The 17826-nt window shown below is 42.6% G+C and overlaps 1 protein-coding gene across 3 annotated transcripts in view; it reads right to left on the bottom strand.

The window, feature by feature from the left end:
• Positions 1–17399, bottom strand: part of Dock10 (dedicator of cytokinesis 10) — a 254449-nt gene extending 237050 nt beyond the window's left edge. For 2 of the 3 annotated variants that reach the window (XM_031368152.1, XM_031368151.1), the window contains exon 1: positions 17029–17399. In XM_031368152.1, the coding sequence (XP_031224012.1) occupies positions 17029–17151 (123 nt within the window). In that variant the 5' untranslated portion in view covers positions 17152–17399. The remainder of the gene's footprint in view (positions 1–17028) is intronic. The other variant, XM_031368153.1, reaches the window with a different exon arrangement.
• Between the last annotated feature and the right edge of the window lie 427 nt (positions 17400–17826).

A 17826-nucleotide genomic window follows, 5' to 3' on the forward strand; every position in this document is an offset into this window, starting at 1 on the left:
AGGAGGGGAGAGGGGAAGCAGCAGTAAAGTAAATAAGTAACTTAATCAACTAAAAGAAATGAGAGAGAGAGAGAGAGAGACAGAGAGAGAGACAGAGAGAGAGAGAGAGAGAGACAGAGAGAGAAAGAGAGACGGAGACAAAGAGACAGAGACAGAGACAAAGACAGAGAGACAGAGAGGCAGAGAACACGCTATTGAAACAGTTAAAAGTTGTTTGAAGCTATTGAAGGTTTGTTATATAGGTAACTGGAATATAACTGCTATATTTTTTATCTAGTAGAAAAATTCATTTTCACTTAACTATGCAAAGCTGGAAAAACTTTCCTTAGCCTTTTGTGTTAAAATATTGAGTATGAATGGATCATATAATTATAAAGCAAGATTACTATAGCAAAAACATATAATATTCTAAACATTCTCTTTGCTGTCTAATGCAAATCATTCAAGACCAAATTGTGCAAAAGAGCAAGGTAACATGTACAAAGGTCCTTTACCCTTTAAGCAGGGAGATGGAAATGTAAAGAGCCATGCTACAGCATCTTCTACTTGCCAAACTCTCAAAACCCCAAGTCAGACAATAAGTATAGTGTCAAGGCAGTAGCACAAAGATACAAAGAGATGCTTTCATGGGCCATGAGAGTGGGAAGTGACAATTCCTTTCTGGGGTATTTCCTTTTTCTTTTCCTTATGTATTGTCACTGTACATTGCCACTGTATTCAGACATACCAGAAGAGGGCATCAGATCCCATTACAGATGGTTGTGAGCTACCATGTCATTGCTGGGAATTGAACTCAGGACCTCTGGAAGAACAGTCAGTGCTCTTAACCGATGAGCCATCTTTCCAGACCTCTAGGATGTTTCTAAGGTGGAAGAAGAGTTTGCTCTAGGGAATCCATGTCTGTGCATAAGAAGGTTTAGAAAGCAATGTTAATTAAAGCAATAGATGCAAATTAACGAGGTGGAAGTGGCTTAGACATAATTCACATTCCCAGCTGCTTCAGGATTGTGCCATTGGTAAATGCTGAAGCTCATGAGAGCCAAAGCTGTCACAAGAAATGTGACACAATATGATGCAAAGGCAGCTGTCACAATAAAGTCATATCTGGCACAACTGAAGCTCCCTGGACTCAGTAGCTTCCCAGGGTGTCAGAGAAGATTCCTTGAGATGAAAAGTGAGAGCAAATCTAAAAAGCAGATTCTACAGATAGGAGCATTCTGGGTAGGAGGAAGACCAAAGATGAGGGCTATGGCTAGAAGGTGTATTCCATATACAAATGCTCAAATGTGGCACATGGACCTTGGCCCAAGACAGCAAGGGGATAATGGATTATTTTTCAGTGGTAGCAATGGGAAGATTTATTATGTCTTCATATTTCTCCAACCACAGAATAACTTGTAGAAATTTAATGTTCAGGGCTTGTTGGGGTTGGGGGGGGGGAAGGAAGGGTAGGATTTGCATGGCTCAGATGGTAAACTACTCATATCCCAAGCATGAGAACCTGAGTACAGAAAATTATCCATGCATGATCAAGTATACTTGTAATTCCAGTGTTAGAAGAGCTGAAGACAGACATGGCCCAAGGCTGACTGGCCAGTTAGTCTTGCTGACATACATACAAGAAAACACACACACACACACACCATACTCACACACACACACACACACACACACACACACACACACTAACACATACAAATCATACACAGACACACCGTACACATACCATATACCCCCACACACACAAAACATACATACACACCACACACATATACACATATACACCATATATACTCACACACACACACACACCTCATAGGCATGGCATACACACAAACACACACATACACACACATGCCACACAATACACACACTCAAACACAACTCATACAGATAGTACACACAAAAACACATGCAATATACACACACCACATAACACACATACACGTACTCACAAATTTAATATCTAATGGAATGATTCATCACAACTGGGGGGGGTAGTATTTCAAAAGGAAAGAAATGCTAATAACTAAAAACTTCAAGTTAGAGATAATAGGTTCTGCTTTGTAAAAATCTAAAGAAATTACAGGTCCAAGATGCATTATTTTTTCCTCCATAGTCTGTTATCTCACTGAGAGGCAATAATTAAAATGAGGCCCTTTAAAAGGCATCTGAATCTATTTTATTTTTTCAAAGGCATTGACCTTGAATGCATGGGCTCTTGTTTCCAGAGAGCAGGTACTCATCAAAGCATGTAAGTAAGGCAAAAAAAGAAATGCTTATTATAATTCGTGCCCTTTTTAGGAATGGCATGAAATGTTTAGAGAATTTAAAAGAGCCATAATAATACATATGTTTCTGCCTGTCCATCAACCAGAGATCATACATGAAGCTGTGATAAAGTTATAGCTTTCTGATAAGACAGGGCAGTGGTTGTGTGATTACGGTGAAGGTAACTAATGTATTTGCAGTGCTATGGAAACATAAAAGAAGCTGAGACCAATTAGGAACAAGGGGAGGTGGCAAGGAGATGGAGTAAATACTGACAATGTGATGGTAAATCTCATTTTCAAATCAATCGGACTTATAGTCAGTACCAGGCATGTCTATGAGAGCATCTTCCAAGAGGTTTAAACGAGGAATGAATACCCATACTGATAGCAGGTGACCCTGTCCCGATGACTTGTGATCCCTGACTGTTTCTTCCACTTTACCTTAGGACCAGAAAGCAGTTCCTGGGGAATAATTTGTTCCTTTAGTGTATTTCTGAGCATCTTTTGTTCTCAAAGACATCTGTTCCAAATCCCTAGAGCCTATGAATGTACTTGCATAGAAAAGGGGGCATTGCAGATGTATTTAGGATGACAGGCCTGGGTATCATGAGATGTTCAAGGTCATGGCATGAATCTTTATCAGCAAAAGAGAAAAGCAGAAGAAAGGGTCAAAGAGATTATGACATATAATGAACTTGACCCATGGTGGTTTGCTTTGACAATGGAAGAAGGAGCCATGGTCAAGGAGGCTGACTTCAGTCTACATTCAACAAAATAGGGACTTCCACCCAACAACTCAAGGATCTGAATCCCAGGACAACCAAAATGAGCACAGAACACATTTTCCTTGAAGTCCTTCAGAAAGAGACACAGCCCTGGCTAACGGCTTGACCATAACCAGATGAGATCTTGTCTTAGTCAGGGCTTGTATTCCTGCACAAAACATCATGACCAAGAAGTGAGTTGGGAAGGAAAGCATTTATATAGCTTACATTTCCAGACTGTTGTTCATCACCATAGGAAGACAGGACAGGAACTCACACAGGGAAGGAACTTGGAGTCAGGAGCTGACACAGAGGCCATGGAGGGGTGCTGTTTACTGGCTTGCTTCCCCTGGCTTGCTCAGCCTGCTTTCTTATAGAATACAGTAGCACCAGCCCAGGGATGGCACCACTCACAATGGGCTCCCAGCTTTGATCACTAATTGAGAAAATGCCTTACACCTGGATCTCAGGGAGGCATTTCCTCAAGGGAGGCTCCTTTTTCTGTGATAACTCCAGCTCATGTCAAGTTGACACACAAAACTAGCCAGGACAGACATTTACCATCTTCTCGCCTGTATGAAACATCAGAGCTATTTAGCACCAGGTTTGTAGTCATTGGTTATAGAAGCAACAGAAATCTATTCACAAAATCCAAATCCTGCCATGCCAGGTTCAGCCAAGTCTCACTCAGTTCTCAGGACCCTGAGAGATCAGGTGTAGTCATTTAGATTGAGTGACCTAAAAAGTCAGCTAGAAGGAATGGCTCAAACCCAAGAGTACATTCACAACCTTCCTACATTTATGGAGTAAGAGATTCATGTTCTCAACTGGATGACAAATGCACTCACATTTGTAAGACATATGTACAGAGTCTCACCAAACGACAGGGAATAGAGACCTGTTCAAGATGTGAGTAGGTCTGTACACGCATCTTAGATGGATTCAGACTACTGAAGCTCCTTGTCGAGCAGTCCCCTACTGGATGGAAAGCCCCTACACTTTCACTGGAGAGTCCAAGGAAAAAAACAAGCAGAGTTATCTAACTCCCCTTTATCACACTCACTGTTACAGATGTTGCACATGGCCTATAGAGGAGAGGCACAGGGCTAAAAACTGTCACGTGACCCTGTAACCCTGAGCACATCCCTCCCTCCTTCCTGTGGCTTAGATTCCTTTCTCTTTCAGATGCATTTTCCCTTTGGATTTAAATGTTTAGTGTTGTAGAATATTGAGGAGTTTCACATAGTTTTCCTTGTTCACAGCATAAACTTTAGGTTGTACTTGCATATAAAGTTGCCGGCAGAAAAAAAATTTCACCTAAAACTTAAATGCCTAAACACACATTAAAATTTAAGTATTCAATATTAGCTAAGGTTTATGTCACAAGACATTTTGTAAAGACACAAGCGCTTCAAATAAACACCCAGAAAGTGCAGCCGTTGTTGGTATTCTGCCTGGACTCCACCGCACAGTTACCTGGCAACAGCAAGCCTGGCCCACTATAAGAGGCTCTGCTTGCCCCCTCCTCTCTGTCTTTTATACTCTTACTCCTCTTTCTCTCCATTGCCTCTTGCCCTCTTACTCCCCTTCTCTCTCCATTCCCTTCCCTCCTCTCTCCATGTGGTCATGGCCAACCTCTACTTCTCTACTCCCTCATTCTTTCTGCCTTTCTTTGTTTCTGCTACCCTCTTAATTCCCCTCCCCATGGCCTAAATAAACTTTATTCTATACTATAGCATCATGTGGCTGATCTCTCATGGGGAGGAGTGCCTTGGCATGGACCTGCTGAGGCACCCCCTTTCCCGATACCTCACCACACTCCCATTGAACATATCTTAATATTTCTTTATCTTTTTATGAGCACAACAGCTGTATTATCGGTGAGCAGTGAGACTGTGGGCAATTATTAATTTTTTCTTTAGTTATTAAATTAATAAAAACCACAGCATTTCCTAAGAGTGCAAAAACCTGCGATGTATCAAAAAGCAGAACTCTAAAACTGGAGGCAGTGTAATGAGTACAACATTCAGGAACATTGTCTACCCTCAAGAAAGAAAGACACGTGATCAGTATAGATAATAGGAATTAAATAGGATTGTGTTCACTGATGACCTCACACTACTCTGGGAAATCTACTATCCCCAAACTTGCCCTTGTATTTTAATCTCGAGTACGTTCCATTATGATCCTGGAAACAAATGGCTATCCACACTCTGTGGCCCCTGGATTCCTCCATTTTAATCAGTTATTCTCTGCTAACAGCAGACAAGACACTAATACTCTAGGCCAATCAGCAAGCCCTGCGTGTGCCACTTGGTGACCAAGGCAAGGTGCTGGGGTCAACACCTGTATGGGCCAAGGCTTGTGCCTCACACCAGAAGCCAAGTGTGAACATACCCAGGAATTCTGCTCCTGTGATACCGGGCACTTTGGTTTCTTTTTCATATGCCCAATCTGTCTTATACCATTTCCATGTGTGACTTTTTTTTCACATTTGAGGACTGCTTATTAAGCACCTACTGTGTGCCAGGATTTTGCTGCCCTGGGAAAAAGAGATGCAATAACCACATGTCTGAGCTTGAAAGTCTGTAGACTATTGGAACTGTCAGAAGAAAAAGAAAACAATCTGCATCTTTTCCTCTAATCCCAAAGAATCAATACAAACAAGCATCATTTAGATTGTGCCCTGACAGACGTCGTTTAAGCAGTTCTAGAGATCAGCCTTTCAGTAGTCATCTCCAAACATCTAAATATCATCTCTAACACCCTAGCCTCTGCCCTCTGCACAGTTCATGGGAATACAGTTCATTCCCACTCTGAAGTGAACACACTGTAGGTACCACGCCCTGTGTCAGTGTGGCTGCAAGTGGGACTAGCCAGACTACAGACTATGGTTGATAAAGAAATAGACTCCTCAACCTCTCTGAAACCACACTATGCTTAGAGTAAGTCATATTAGTCAGAGAGACAAAAACAACTTTGAAAGAGTGAGAGAGAGCAAGAGAGCAAGAGAATGGAAAGAGAATTGAGAGGGCAAGAGAGAGAGAGAGAGAGAGAGAGAGAGAGAGAGAGAGAGAGAGAGAGAGACAGAGACAAAGACAGAGAGAGAGACAAAAGGAGACAGAGAGACAGCAAGACAGAGAGAGACAGAGATAGAGACAGAGACAGAGAGAGATAGAGAGACAAAGATAGAGAGACAGAGAGAGACAGAGGCAGAGAGAGACAAGTAGAGATAGAGACAGAGAGACAGACAGAGACAGAGACAGAGAGACAGACAGAGACAGAGACAGAGAGACAGAGATAGAGAGACAGAGATAGAGAGACACAGAGAGACAGAGACAGAGAGAGACAGAGATAGAGAGACAGAGATAGAGAGACACACAGAGAGACAGAGACAGAGAGAGACAGAGATAGAGAGACAAACAGAGAGACAGAGACAGAGAGAGACAGAGAGAGACAGAGAGACAGAGAGAGACACAGAGAGAGACAGGCAGAGAGAGAGACACACAGAGGGACAGAGACAGAGAGAGACAGAGAGACAGAGAGAGACACAGAGAGAGACAGGCAGAGAGAGAGAGAGAGACAGAGACAGAGAGAGAGAGAGAGAGAGAGAGAGAGAGAGAGAAGCTCTCATTGCCTGATCAGTGGTTAACAGGGTAGGGTAGACCTGGACAGGGGGAACCATCCCCAATTTTATTTCTTTTTTTTTTAAATTAATTAGTTATTTTATTTATTTTCACCCCAAATGTTGCTCCCCTCTGGGTCCCCCTTCACAGAGTTTTCTCCCCATTTCTCCTTCCCTTCACCTCTGAAAGGCCATCCCCTACCCCTGGGTATTCCCACCTCCACACTGGAGCATCAAATCTCTACAGGATTAGGAACATCTTCTCCCACTGAAGCCAAACAAGGCAGCCCTCTGCTACATATGTACCTAGGGCCTCAGACCAATCTTTATTTGCTCTTTGGTTTGTGGCTCAGAGCCACATTTTTTTCTGTCAGCCATGTCGATGGAAGGTTTCCCCAAGACCATCGGAGTCCTTTAAAGGATGCTCTCTGACTGAAGTGAATCTTTCCCTTCTCTAAGGGTAGAAAGAGGGAAATGGGACTGGAGCCTGACTTGCCCCACCTTGCTATGGTCCAGTCCACCCTTTGCCAACTCCCGTGCCTCTTGTAAGTAGCCATGATGATCATTTTAGAACCAGCATTTTAACTTAGATGCAAAACATTTGAACCAGTTCTTTTGGTTGCTAAAGTCAGGTGTCTTAATCAATTTGGTGGTGTAACAAATGAAAACAAAACAAACTAACAAACATAAAAACAGAGTAGCTTTATTCTCTGAATAACCTCAAAATCACAAAGAGCGTCCTAGATATTCAGAACTAAAAAGCATCTTTCCAGGACTTAGTGTTTGCCATTTAATTTTAGAAGGAACCCAAAGGTTAATGACATGGTCACAGTTACATTGCCTGGAAACGACACTTGCAAGTTAAAAAAGATGCAGTTTTCAAATTGATTGTAGTACTCAGGAAGGTTCGGGAAGAATATTATCTGTACATGTTGGTATGCCAATAAACATTATTACAGCACTTTCAGAACAAATTTATAGCTATCCGTCCTGTACTTTATAGTAATAAAGCAAAACAAAACACAATTTTATTCACTTTTAAAAAATGACATCTTCTTTAAAGACAAATGGCTGATTTTAAATAAACAAAGGATATGAAAATCATAAAAAGTATCTTTAGACAGTAGATCTCCCTATTTGCATTTCCTTTCTCAGTGTGACAGAGTTTCAACATCTCACATTTGGTGAAGATTTCCTAGCTGCATGCAATTTCTCTCTTCTCATGCCAAATAGTTAGGACAAAAGGACCTTGAACGGCTTATTAAATAAACAATGCATGTTCAAGAATAATTCAATTATCATATTTCACTGAATAGCAAGTTTTGTTAAGTTTTTGGTTTGCTTGCTTGCCGAGTCAAATGTTAGTGCCTGTGTTCTTTTTATAGAATGTGTGATTTGAAAGGCCAAAAGTCATTGGTCATTTTGACAGCCTTAATTAGTCATTTAAATTGGTAATTACTAAGACCATTACAGGGAGGAAAAAGCTCATTGTGTTGATCATAAATGGTGTCATCTTTTCAAATAGACTCCCTTCCAATCTTTTGTTAAATTCTGCCATTTTGGTATTAAGTTTAAATTAAGGAGCTGCCTAGCTTCCCAAATTCTGTGTCAGGAGAAAAGGTATGCTCTAATTAGATTAGAAAAACAAAGAACTTTCATATTTCAGAAGCAGAAATGAAAGAGGCATTTGAATGATGCAGTTCTATGAGCTCTCTTCATTTTAGAGGCAGGCATGTCCACTTCAGTCCAATGTAGAATATTAATGCTTTCCCAAGGCAAATGTTTTTGTCTATTGCCACTAACTCATTCAAATTCATTAAATTTTATTATTTCTACATCATTAAATGTAGGTCAACATGTCTAGTCCCGCAAACACCAGCATTTATTCCCAGCCCAGAGACACTGTTGTGAAGGATAAGAAGCCAACAAATACGACTCTGAAGGAAAGAAATCCCCTTGTTGGTAAACACGAACATCATATCAAGACTAAAAGAGACAATGTAATAGATGCAATTTGCAATCCAACCACTCTGTGCTTATCTTGCCAAAAATGTGTTTGTGTAGAAGAAGAATGGAATGATGTTCCTTTTAGAACTGAAGGATCCTTTGTTAGCAAAACTTAACCCATTCTGCCCCAACCCCATAGCTGAGAAATGACAAGCACTCAGATTGGCACCCGGGAGAGAATCCCTCCCAATATCTCATGCCACTCAGATGTCAAAAGTTAACCATTCAGTGGAATGAAAATATCACCAGTGCTTTGTGCTCCGAAGCTGTTTTAGAAACTTGGACAGAATGGCTTCCTTTAATCTTGGATACTAACTGCATATCAAATGAGGCTCAAATGAGGCTCTTGCTCTCTTCCTACCTGGTAGAATATTTGCACCATTCAGGAGAAACTCAGATCATGGAGTCAGACTGCCTGCCGTAGACTGTAGATTCACCATTCACTTGTCAATCAAGGGTGAGTTCCTTGTCTGTGAGCATTTTTCCTCACTATGAAATGCAAATAGGAACCCATTGCCAAAGGTTGATTGTAAATAGACTGTGCAAGTAAAACACCTGATACACAGGGCATCTTAGTGTCTTCCTATTGATTGCTTGTCCCATGTTTCAAGATTGTAAGGATTATGCATTAAAGGTTATTGTTACCTCACACTAACAGCCAGTCCTACCTTCACTACAACCTCAACCTGGCCTACTGTTGTAGCTCTCCTTAAGTGCTTCAGTTGCAGCGAGAAAGCTTCACCCCTACATTTACTTTCAGACAGTAAGCAGAATATAAAAGAATTGCAAGAGACAAGTTCAAAAGATCATTGTAGGCAGCACTGTGAGCCACGAAACAAACAAAGCAGAGTAATGAGACCTTAGAAAAGTGTATGGAAGACTTCCAAGTGACGTTCAGGATGGCATTCCTAAGCAGGTCACGTCTGTGACCTACAAGGGATCTGGAGAACTTAGCAGAACTCTGAAGCAGATGAACCGCAAATGCAAGGACCAATCATAGGATTTCTTTTATTGTCTGTTTTTTTTGTTTGTTTGTTTTGTTTTTTGTTTTTTGGTTTTTTTTTGAGACAGGGCTTCTTTACATAGTCTAGGTTGATCTAGAACTCACTGTATAAACCAGGCCTTGAACTCACAGAAATCCCCCTGCTTCTACCTCCTAAGTGCTGCACCATCACATCTGGTCCATTATCACCAATCTAGACTCCGAGGCTCCAAAGAAAGAAGTAATATCACACCATAAGCCCAGGGGTTGGATATGGAGTTCTAGACTCCAGCTTTGTAGAACCTGTCATTTCCTAACATCTCCCATTGATTAGAAACCCATATGGTCAAACTTTGAAAAGTGTAATTTTGATGGGAAGTGAAAGACTATCATGATGAAAGACAACCCGAGAAATCACATGCGCCTTAGCATAAGAGGAAATCAAGGTTTTTAGCTCCATGAAAGACTGTCCTTAGGACATTTCAAGATGAATAAGAGGGATATATATACGTGTGTGTGTGTGTGTGTGTGTGTGTGTGTGTGTATGTGTGTATATACACTATGGGACACAAAAAATGTCTTTGTGATTTTCTGATTGTAATCTTTAGATTTACTAATAGAATTTGTTTCAAATTTCTAAAAGTTTCAACATGTAGCAACACGGGTCATATAAAGCAACGAGGAATCATAACAGCAGGCTGCATGAGTCACTTCAGGCTGCTGTAACAACATTGGTAGGTGGTGTAAACAACAGATATTTGGTTCATACAGTGTGGAGGATGCAAAGCCAAGATTAGCAGACCATGAATTTGCAGACAAGAATCCTTCTTACTGTAGCAGAGGGAAGGAAGTCTTTCTCCCTTATTTTCAAACCATTAGCACCTTCGTAAAACTTCTATTCTCATGACCCAATTTACCTCAAATTGTCATCCAGTGGTGCCATCTCCAAATACCTAGGGTAAGTTAAAATACCAACACAAGAGTCTAAGGGGCAAGGAGGGATTATAAATATTCAATCCATAATATACAAGTTAGAATTATTTAAAGTTCTCAGTCATGAGGAATGATAACTTCAACCTGCCTCATCTTTACACAGACAACTCTTACTTTGTAACCCAGGACATTTTCTGATTTAGATCAACACTCTCTAAGGTATGGTATGATTCTGTTTCTCAATGTAAAAGATTAAGGTGAGTATAGATAAATGGAGGAACTGATTAAAATGTGGCCTTGGTATGTGTGGTGTGAGTACTGGGATTCTGCACTACCAGTTAACACCTAACTGATGCCAATGCTCCAGGTCTGAGTGATATCATTAGAAGTTAATGCTGAATAGGCCTGGAGAAGATTACTTTCTTTGATCTTATTTCTTTGATCTTAAAATTCAAGTCATTTTCTTTTTCACATGGTCATAGGAAGAACTTTCAGGAATGTTACCAGACCCAATGGTTATACTGATTTGACTATAATGTCCAAATCTGACTGTGTCTAACTTTCCTCATATTGCTTGTTATTCTTACTGCTGTTGTCTTTTGGAGTCTCAGGATGCTTAGAGTGGTTGTCTTTGTACATGCTTCTTTGTAAGACTTGCTGTTCTGGATGAGAAAAGATGTGGAAACAAGAATCAGAGAGGTGGAAAATGTATTTCAGGATGCACAAGCGTCTCATAGATAGGGGTTGTGAAATGGGTCACACAGACACAAGCAGTCCCAGAAGTGGATTTGAACAGCATTAAGCCAATTGCCTACAAGATGCACTCAAGGCTTTGTCAGACACAAGATGAAATGATCAAGTGAGTTCACAGTTTTACAATTTAATGACTGAACTTGCACTTGCCTGTAGAGGGTCTATTATTATAAAGGTACAGGAACAACTCTGGTGTTGCTACAAACCTCCCAGGAACTCTGATATGAATGCTAGCAGTGTCTCTGAAACTTGAGTGGGAAGAATGTTTTCTTGTTCCTTAGGTGAACTAGCTGCATCTTGGGTAGACCAGAAGGCAAAAATAAGCTTTCCATGCACAGTAATTAGTGGTTCTACTGAAGGAAGCACAGAACTAAAAACTTATTAGATGTTTATTAAAAGAATAACCTTGTATAGTTACTATTCAGGATGGGAGGGAAAAGGATCATGTCAGTCACTCAGCCTTGAACAATGGACTTAACCTTTGGAATCTTAGTGATATTTTCTCTGGAACTTTCAACAGTAACTTCCCTATAGTATTGTCCCAAGTGTTAAGAAAAGCATTAAATATTATCTCAGGGACCCTGTAGATTCTGAACAATTGGTTTAGTGTAATGCAATTATAATGCTTTCTTTTTTAAACTATTAACTTAATTGGATTAGAAATTAGAAAGTCACACCTCTGATGGGTCTATGAGGATGTTTCCATAGCTAATTTGATTGTGAGGGTTCTAGATCAATTTATCCCAGATGGACTCATGCTATGATGATATTCTTGGGTCTTGAAGGTGGTGTGTCTCAAGGCATGTGGTTTAGGGAGCTGTGTCTTATCCTGGCTTCTTCTTGCTCTCTTTCCTTTGTCTTCTGGCTTCCATATCAAAATGATACCACACCCTCCCACCAGGCAGGATTTGACTGAACTCTCTGAAACCATGAGCCAAAATATCCCCTTTTCCCTGACATTCCGTATGTTGGGTATTTTTTGTTTCACAGAGATGGAAAGGTGTGACTAAAATAAACAAGTCTTCATAAAATGATTGGACATAGTGGGGTCGGAAAGCTCCAATCTTACAGGTTGGTTCTTTGTTTCTTTGTTGACCCTTCTAAAAGTTTTCTGGAAGTTGCTTTCCCAAAGAAGTCTTAAGTATTAGCTGATATAACCAAAGCATTAAGGCTTGGTCTTGTGAACTTTATGTTAACTTCCTCTCCAAACAGAAAAGTCAAAGGAATTTATTCATATTGGATAAAAGAAGGCAGTGATGTCTGCTTAAGTCTTCTTGTCAAAAAAGAGCCCTGTTATAAGAAAAAATATTGGTGCTGGAAAGATGCTTTCATGGTTAAGAGCACTTGCCACTGTTGTAGAGGACCAGAGTTTGGTTCCTAGCACCCTAATTACAGCTTGCAACCATGTATGACTATAGTTTCAACAAATCTGACACCCTTTTCAAGCTTCCATGGACCCTTCATGCACATGTGCAGTGCATTTACTCTTGCAGCCACACAAACACACACATAAAAATCATAAACAACTAAATAACTCTTTCTTTTTAAAGGGCTGTGTGTGCCCGAGATGCTAAACTAACAGACATATTGCATATTGCTTTTGATGCTGGACACTCACAGTAAAAATAAGTGCTTTGCTTTCATTCAATGGCTCAACATCTTTCTACTTCCTTCTAACTTAGCCTTTGGGAAATCTCAGACTCCTCTGTTCAACTTTCCAAAGTCCCTCATACTCTCTACTATTTAAGTGTCACAAAGTTCAGGGAGGGGGGAAGGGACATTCATCTTTCTAGGAATTCCTCCTGCAGTCATGTTAGATGCTCATTCCTTCTCAATCAAAGTCCCTTGGCAAGTCAAAGCTTCTATTTATTCAGGGTTCCATAACATGTCAAAAGTAGTATTGTAAGCAGATACCACACTTAGGAAACATCAGAGCAAGTAGATGGGGTTCTTAGGATTATGGAACAAGCATTTTCCTCCCTTACTGCTTACCCTGCTTGAGTGGGTAGGCAAAGGAAAATCATGGTTAACTGCAATCGCTTCTGGCAGCCTGCTTCCTCTTTCAGTTAATAACGGATTACATACAATTAAGAGTGAGTTACAGAGGATGTTCTGTGTAACAAAGGAGAAACCATCGTAAGTGCATTAAATTGCACACACAGTCTAGGCGAATATGTTCAGGTACAAATTGATCTTGGCAGGTATCCACCTGCCTGTGTGCCATTTGATGTTTTCCATGTTGCCCAAAGCCTTTCGTTAATCTGACCACCTAAATACGTTCCTTCCATAAGCACATTACAGATCTGATGTGGTACTTGCATAAAACTTAGGTATTCTTGTTAAAGGTATTTGTTTGCAATGGAATCATACATATATGCAGAACGGTATACACATCTTAAGTTTATATTTTGGTGGATAGTAAAAAGTAATGTGTGTAAGCTAATTTGTGCAAAGTATAGACACATCTCATTATTTTTGAAGACACATTCTTATTTCAAACTAGTGGCAGTAACCTTCTAAAACTAATCTGGTATGTGCACGGGTGTTGAACCATGATGATAAAACACTCAAGTCCTAACATGGGAGTCCCATTTCCAATCCCATTAGAACTGAAATTCCACACTAGAAAAGTTTGTTCATAAGACAATGGACAAAACAGTTTCAGGAAATAATTTAAACTTTATTTAGTATTATAATTTGGCCATAAAATAAGTTACTAGTCATTAATTTTCTAAAAAGAGTAACTAAAGGAACCTTTAGTTCAGGTCTTTGTTCAAAATGTCCATTGTCCATAACAGTTCTTAAAGAGAGGCAAGATGTGATAGGTCCAAGCCAGGACTCTGCATGCACACATGTAAACCTAGTCCAGTGGTTTGGTTAACACTGATATCACCTTTGCTTTGACAGGAATTCTACTTCCTGTGGCAGCAGCTGATGTCAAAGCTGGCGTTGGGCATGTCCTTCAGTCGTTTTCCCTTGATCTCTGGTCTCCACACCCCAAATATATGTCAAAGACTGAGTCTCATTCTCAGATGTAGTTAATCTGACCCCCTTATCTGTCTTTATTAGGTAGAGCACAGGGCAAGATTTAGAACACTCTCTGTAACATTCTGAAGGGCTTTTAGAAAAGACTATAAACTTAGAAGTGGAATAGATTTTTTTTTTCACTAGAAATCCCTAGAGTCCCTCAGTGTAAGAGAGGACAACTTGTTGCAGCAGAGACATGTCTACTACCTTGTATTAAAATGGCCAAACCACAATATGTCCTCATTATCCTTTTTCTCCCCATCATCCCCCTGCCCCAGCTTCCCTTTGACAAACAGGCTTTGAGAACATAGAGCAGCAGATATATAGAGCTTGAAGAAGCTGGATCAATGCAAGCCTATGATGAGTATGTACCATATAGGCCAATGTTGAGGTTTTAGGTCTCTTAAGAGTTCAGTGGCCTTCTTGGTCCCACTGAGTGTGGTCCTGAGTGAAAAAAAACCCAACCTTTCCTACTTCCCTTCAGGTGAAGTGGTAGGGGAAAGAGCAGAGCTCATGTCTTCCTGCCAAAATCACTGCCAGCCCTGCCTGCCTAGATGTGTAAGATCCCTTGAAATACCTTGGCAAGAACTGGCTCTGGAGTGTTGGCCAAGGTGCTGAAGTGAGGAAGGCAGGGCACCTGTGCCAATGAAGTGCCTCTTCCTGCTGCCCTTAAGGATACTGTGTTCATTCACTGTGACAAGATCTCACTAGGGTTTCAAATGTAAGGTAGTCTTGGAGATGGGTGTTTGTGTGTGTGTGTGTGTGTGTGTGTGTAGAAGGAATACATATTATATATAAAAATTCCATTGCTGCAGAAACGTTATGAGAATCTACTCCAACACAAGACACAAATAAAAGAAGCATTGCTGTTGTAGCGAGTTGGATGCCATCACTACTCAACTTTTCTGTCATGTTTTTACTAGGAGTCCCTAAAATGAATTAACTGCAAAGCAATTTTACTAAAAAGCAAATGACAAAATAACAAAGGCATAAACCCTAAGTAATCCCTTAAAACAGTGGTTGTCAACTTCCTTCTCTTGCGACCCTTTGATACAGTTCCTCCAGTTGTGGTGACCCCTCCCAACCATAAAGTTACTTTTGTTACTACTTTATATCTGTAATTTTGCTACTTTTATGAATTGTAATGTAACTGTGTTTTCCAAAGGTCTTAGGCAACCCCTGTGGAAAGAGTCGCTTGAACCCCAAGGGGGTCGAAACCCCGAGGTTGAGAACCACTGCTTTACAAGAAAAAATTACTGTCATATGTGTGTCTGATTTCGTAATAGCTCCACCTGCTTTTCAGAATGGCCCGTTTTTGACAGTTTGTCAGTTCTTCCCTAAAAATACGCATACAGATATCAAAACCACAGGCTGGCACTGTCAAAGGACTGGCTAACAGTTGAATTGTCTCTGGCAGCTGCATATTGCAGCCAGTGGCGAGGGATGGGGAAGAGAAGGCAGCCTGGCTACCAGTTCTTTTCACACCCAGGCTTCCCCATCCCCCACCCTCACCCTCTGGACATCTGATGCTCTGGTCCCTCTGCCAGGCAATTTGCTTCCGCTCTGTTCAGCTTCCCGACCTCTGGCTTTAAGAGAGGGCTCTGGCTGTGGGAACTGGCTCCGACCAGCTCTGGCTCCCTCCTCTTTGGTGACTGGCAAAGGCAACACTTTCTCTTTGACACTCTTAAATAGGGTTGTTGAATTCCTAATGGTATTTACTGGCAAAAAAAAAGGGAAAATGAAACCCACAAGGAGGATTCCGGTCCAACAAAGTCAGGCCAAGAGCTCCGTGGCTGAACTGGAAGGCTGCTCCCTAAGGCTACCAGTTACCTATTTCCACCACAGTTGATATGCGCTCCCTGCTTCATCCCTTAGTGTGACACCTACTGGCATTTGTGAATATCTGGAGATGCACGGGTTTGGTTTGGGCACCTGATGCTGATTTCTGCCTCAGGGACTTCCCGCGGAAATCACCCAGCACTTAGAAGGCATTTCGACAAGGAAGTAACCAGTGGAACCTTCTGGAGGGAGAATCCCATGAAACCGCTTCAAAACACACCAGAAGCCACTGGCTACTTAATAACTCCATCCTGTCTACCCCAGCTCCTTCTGCAACAGTATAAAGTGGCTTGGCGGGTTCCAGCCTGTGGGGGGAGGGAGAGCTGTGCCAACTGCAGTTTTTCCGCACTGGATATAAGGTGAGGGTTTCAGCTTTGGTCTGGCTGAGCAGCTTCTTTTCCAGGTTCCCCAGGGAGGAGAGGGGCGCTCAGACTTGTGAATCTACAGGTTCCAACCATTTAGCTCTCCACCATCACCCCTTTTTACCCCGCCCCCACTGGCCGCCCCAGGTCCCTGTCACCCCTGTCACCTTGAGCCAGCGTGGATGCATGCCCGCCTCCTCCACCCACCCCCAAAACGTGGGTACATCCTCTCCCACGCAGCTGCTCATCTAAGCGTCCCGCGTTTCCTATAGTCCCCAATGCGCCTCTGATCCTTAATTCTTTGGTGACACTGCCTGGCGGAGGTGTCGCTCTGTTGAGGAGCAAGTGAGGAGGTGGAGGACAAGCTGGCTCCGGTGCAGGGGCTCACAGGGCTAGCGGCAAGGCCTGCCTGGGGGTCCCCGGGCAAGCCCCGCCAGTGGCGAGAGGGACACACCACACTCACCCGCTGCTGCTGACGGCTGCTGACGGCCACCGCGGCGGCGGACGCGGCGCTGTGCCGGAGCTCGGCAGCCTGTCCGGGTCTCAGCAGGCTCCGGGTGAACCTGCGTGTCCGCTCGCTGGCCATCGCCGGCCGTGCCGCTCGCGCCTCGGCCCCGGAGCGAGTGTGTCCCGCCGGTCCCCCGGCCGCGCCAGCCCGCTCTACCCACCCGCCGTTCAGGAAGCGGAACTCGGAGCCTTTCCCCCCCTCTTCCCCGCTCAACTCACAAGAGGCGGGTTTTTCTTGCGCGCACCCCCACTCTGCCCACCCCCTTCGCTCCCTCTCGAGCTCCCCGGCGACTTTGCAAACTCTGCGCCTCTCCAGCCGCGCGGCCAACTAGGTCCGGCTGGGGCGCATCTGCAGCCGGAGCCGCGGGACGCGCGTGGGGGTGGCTCCACCCGCGCCGCCCACACAAGACTGGGTACTGATGCCGGGCTGCCTCTGCTGGCTCCGAGAGGGACCTGCCAACTGCCCTACCCTCAAATCCGATGCGCATGGAGGGTTGGGGATTTGGTGGGGTTTTTGCGAGTCAGATCTACATTCTGAGGCTAGAAAGTAGAGAAGGGTTGATCTCAGGTATCTGTGCACCCTTGGAGGTGGGTCAGAGATTTTATTAAGTAAGTATCCCTCTGGTGGCTGGGCCCCTTGCTTTGAAGTCTCTCAGGACCCAGATTCCCTACTAGGTCTTGGGATGGTGTGAATTCACACCTGCCGTCAATTTTTCCTCAACTGTTTCCTTATTCTGTACCAGCCACACTGCTC

This window comes from Mastomys coucha, unplaced genomic scaffold (assembly GCF_008632895.1).
Source record: "Mastomys coucha isolate ucsf_1 unplaced genomic scaffold, UCSF_Mcou_1 pScaffold14, whole genome shotgun sequence".
NCBI lineage: Eukaryota > Metazoa > Chordata > Mammalia > Rodentia > Muridae > Mastomys > Mastomys coucha.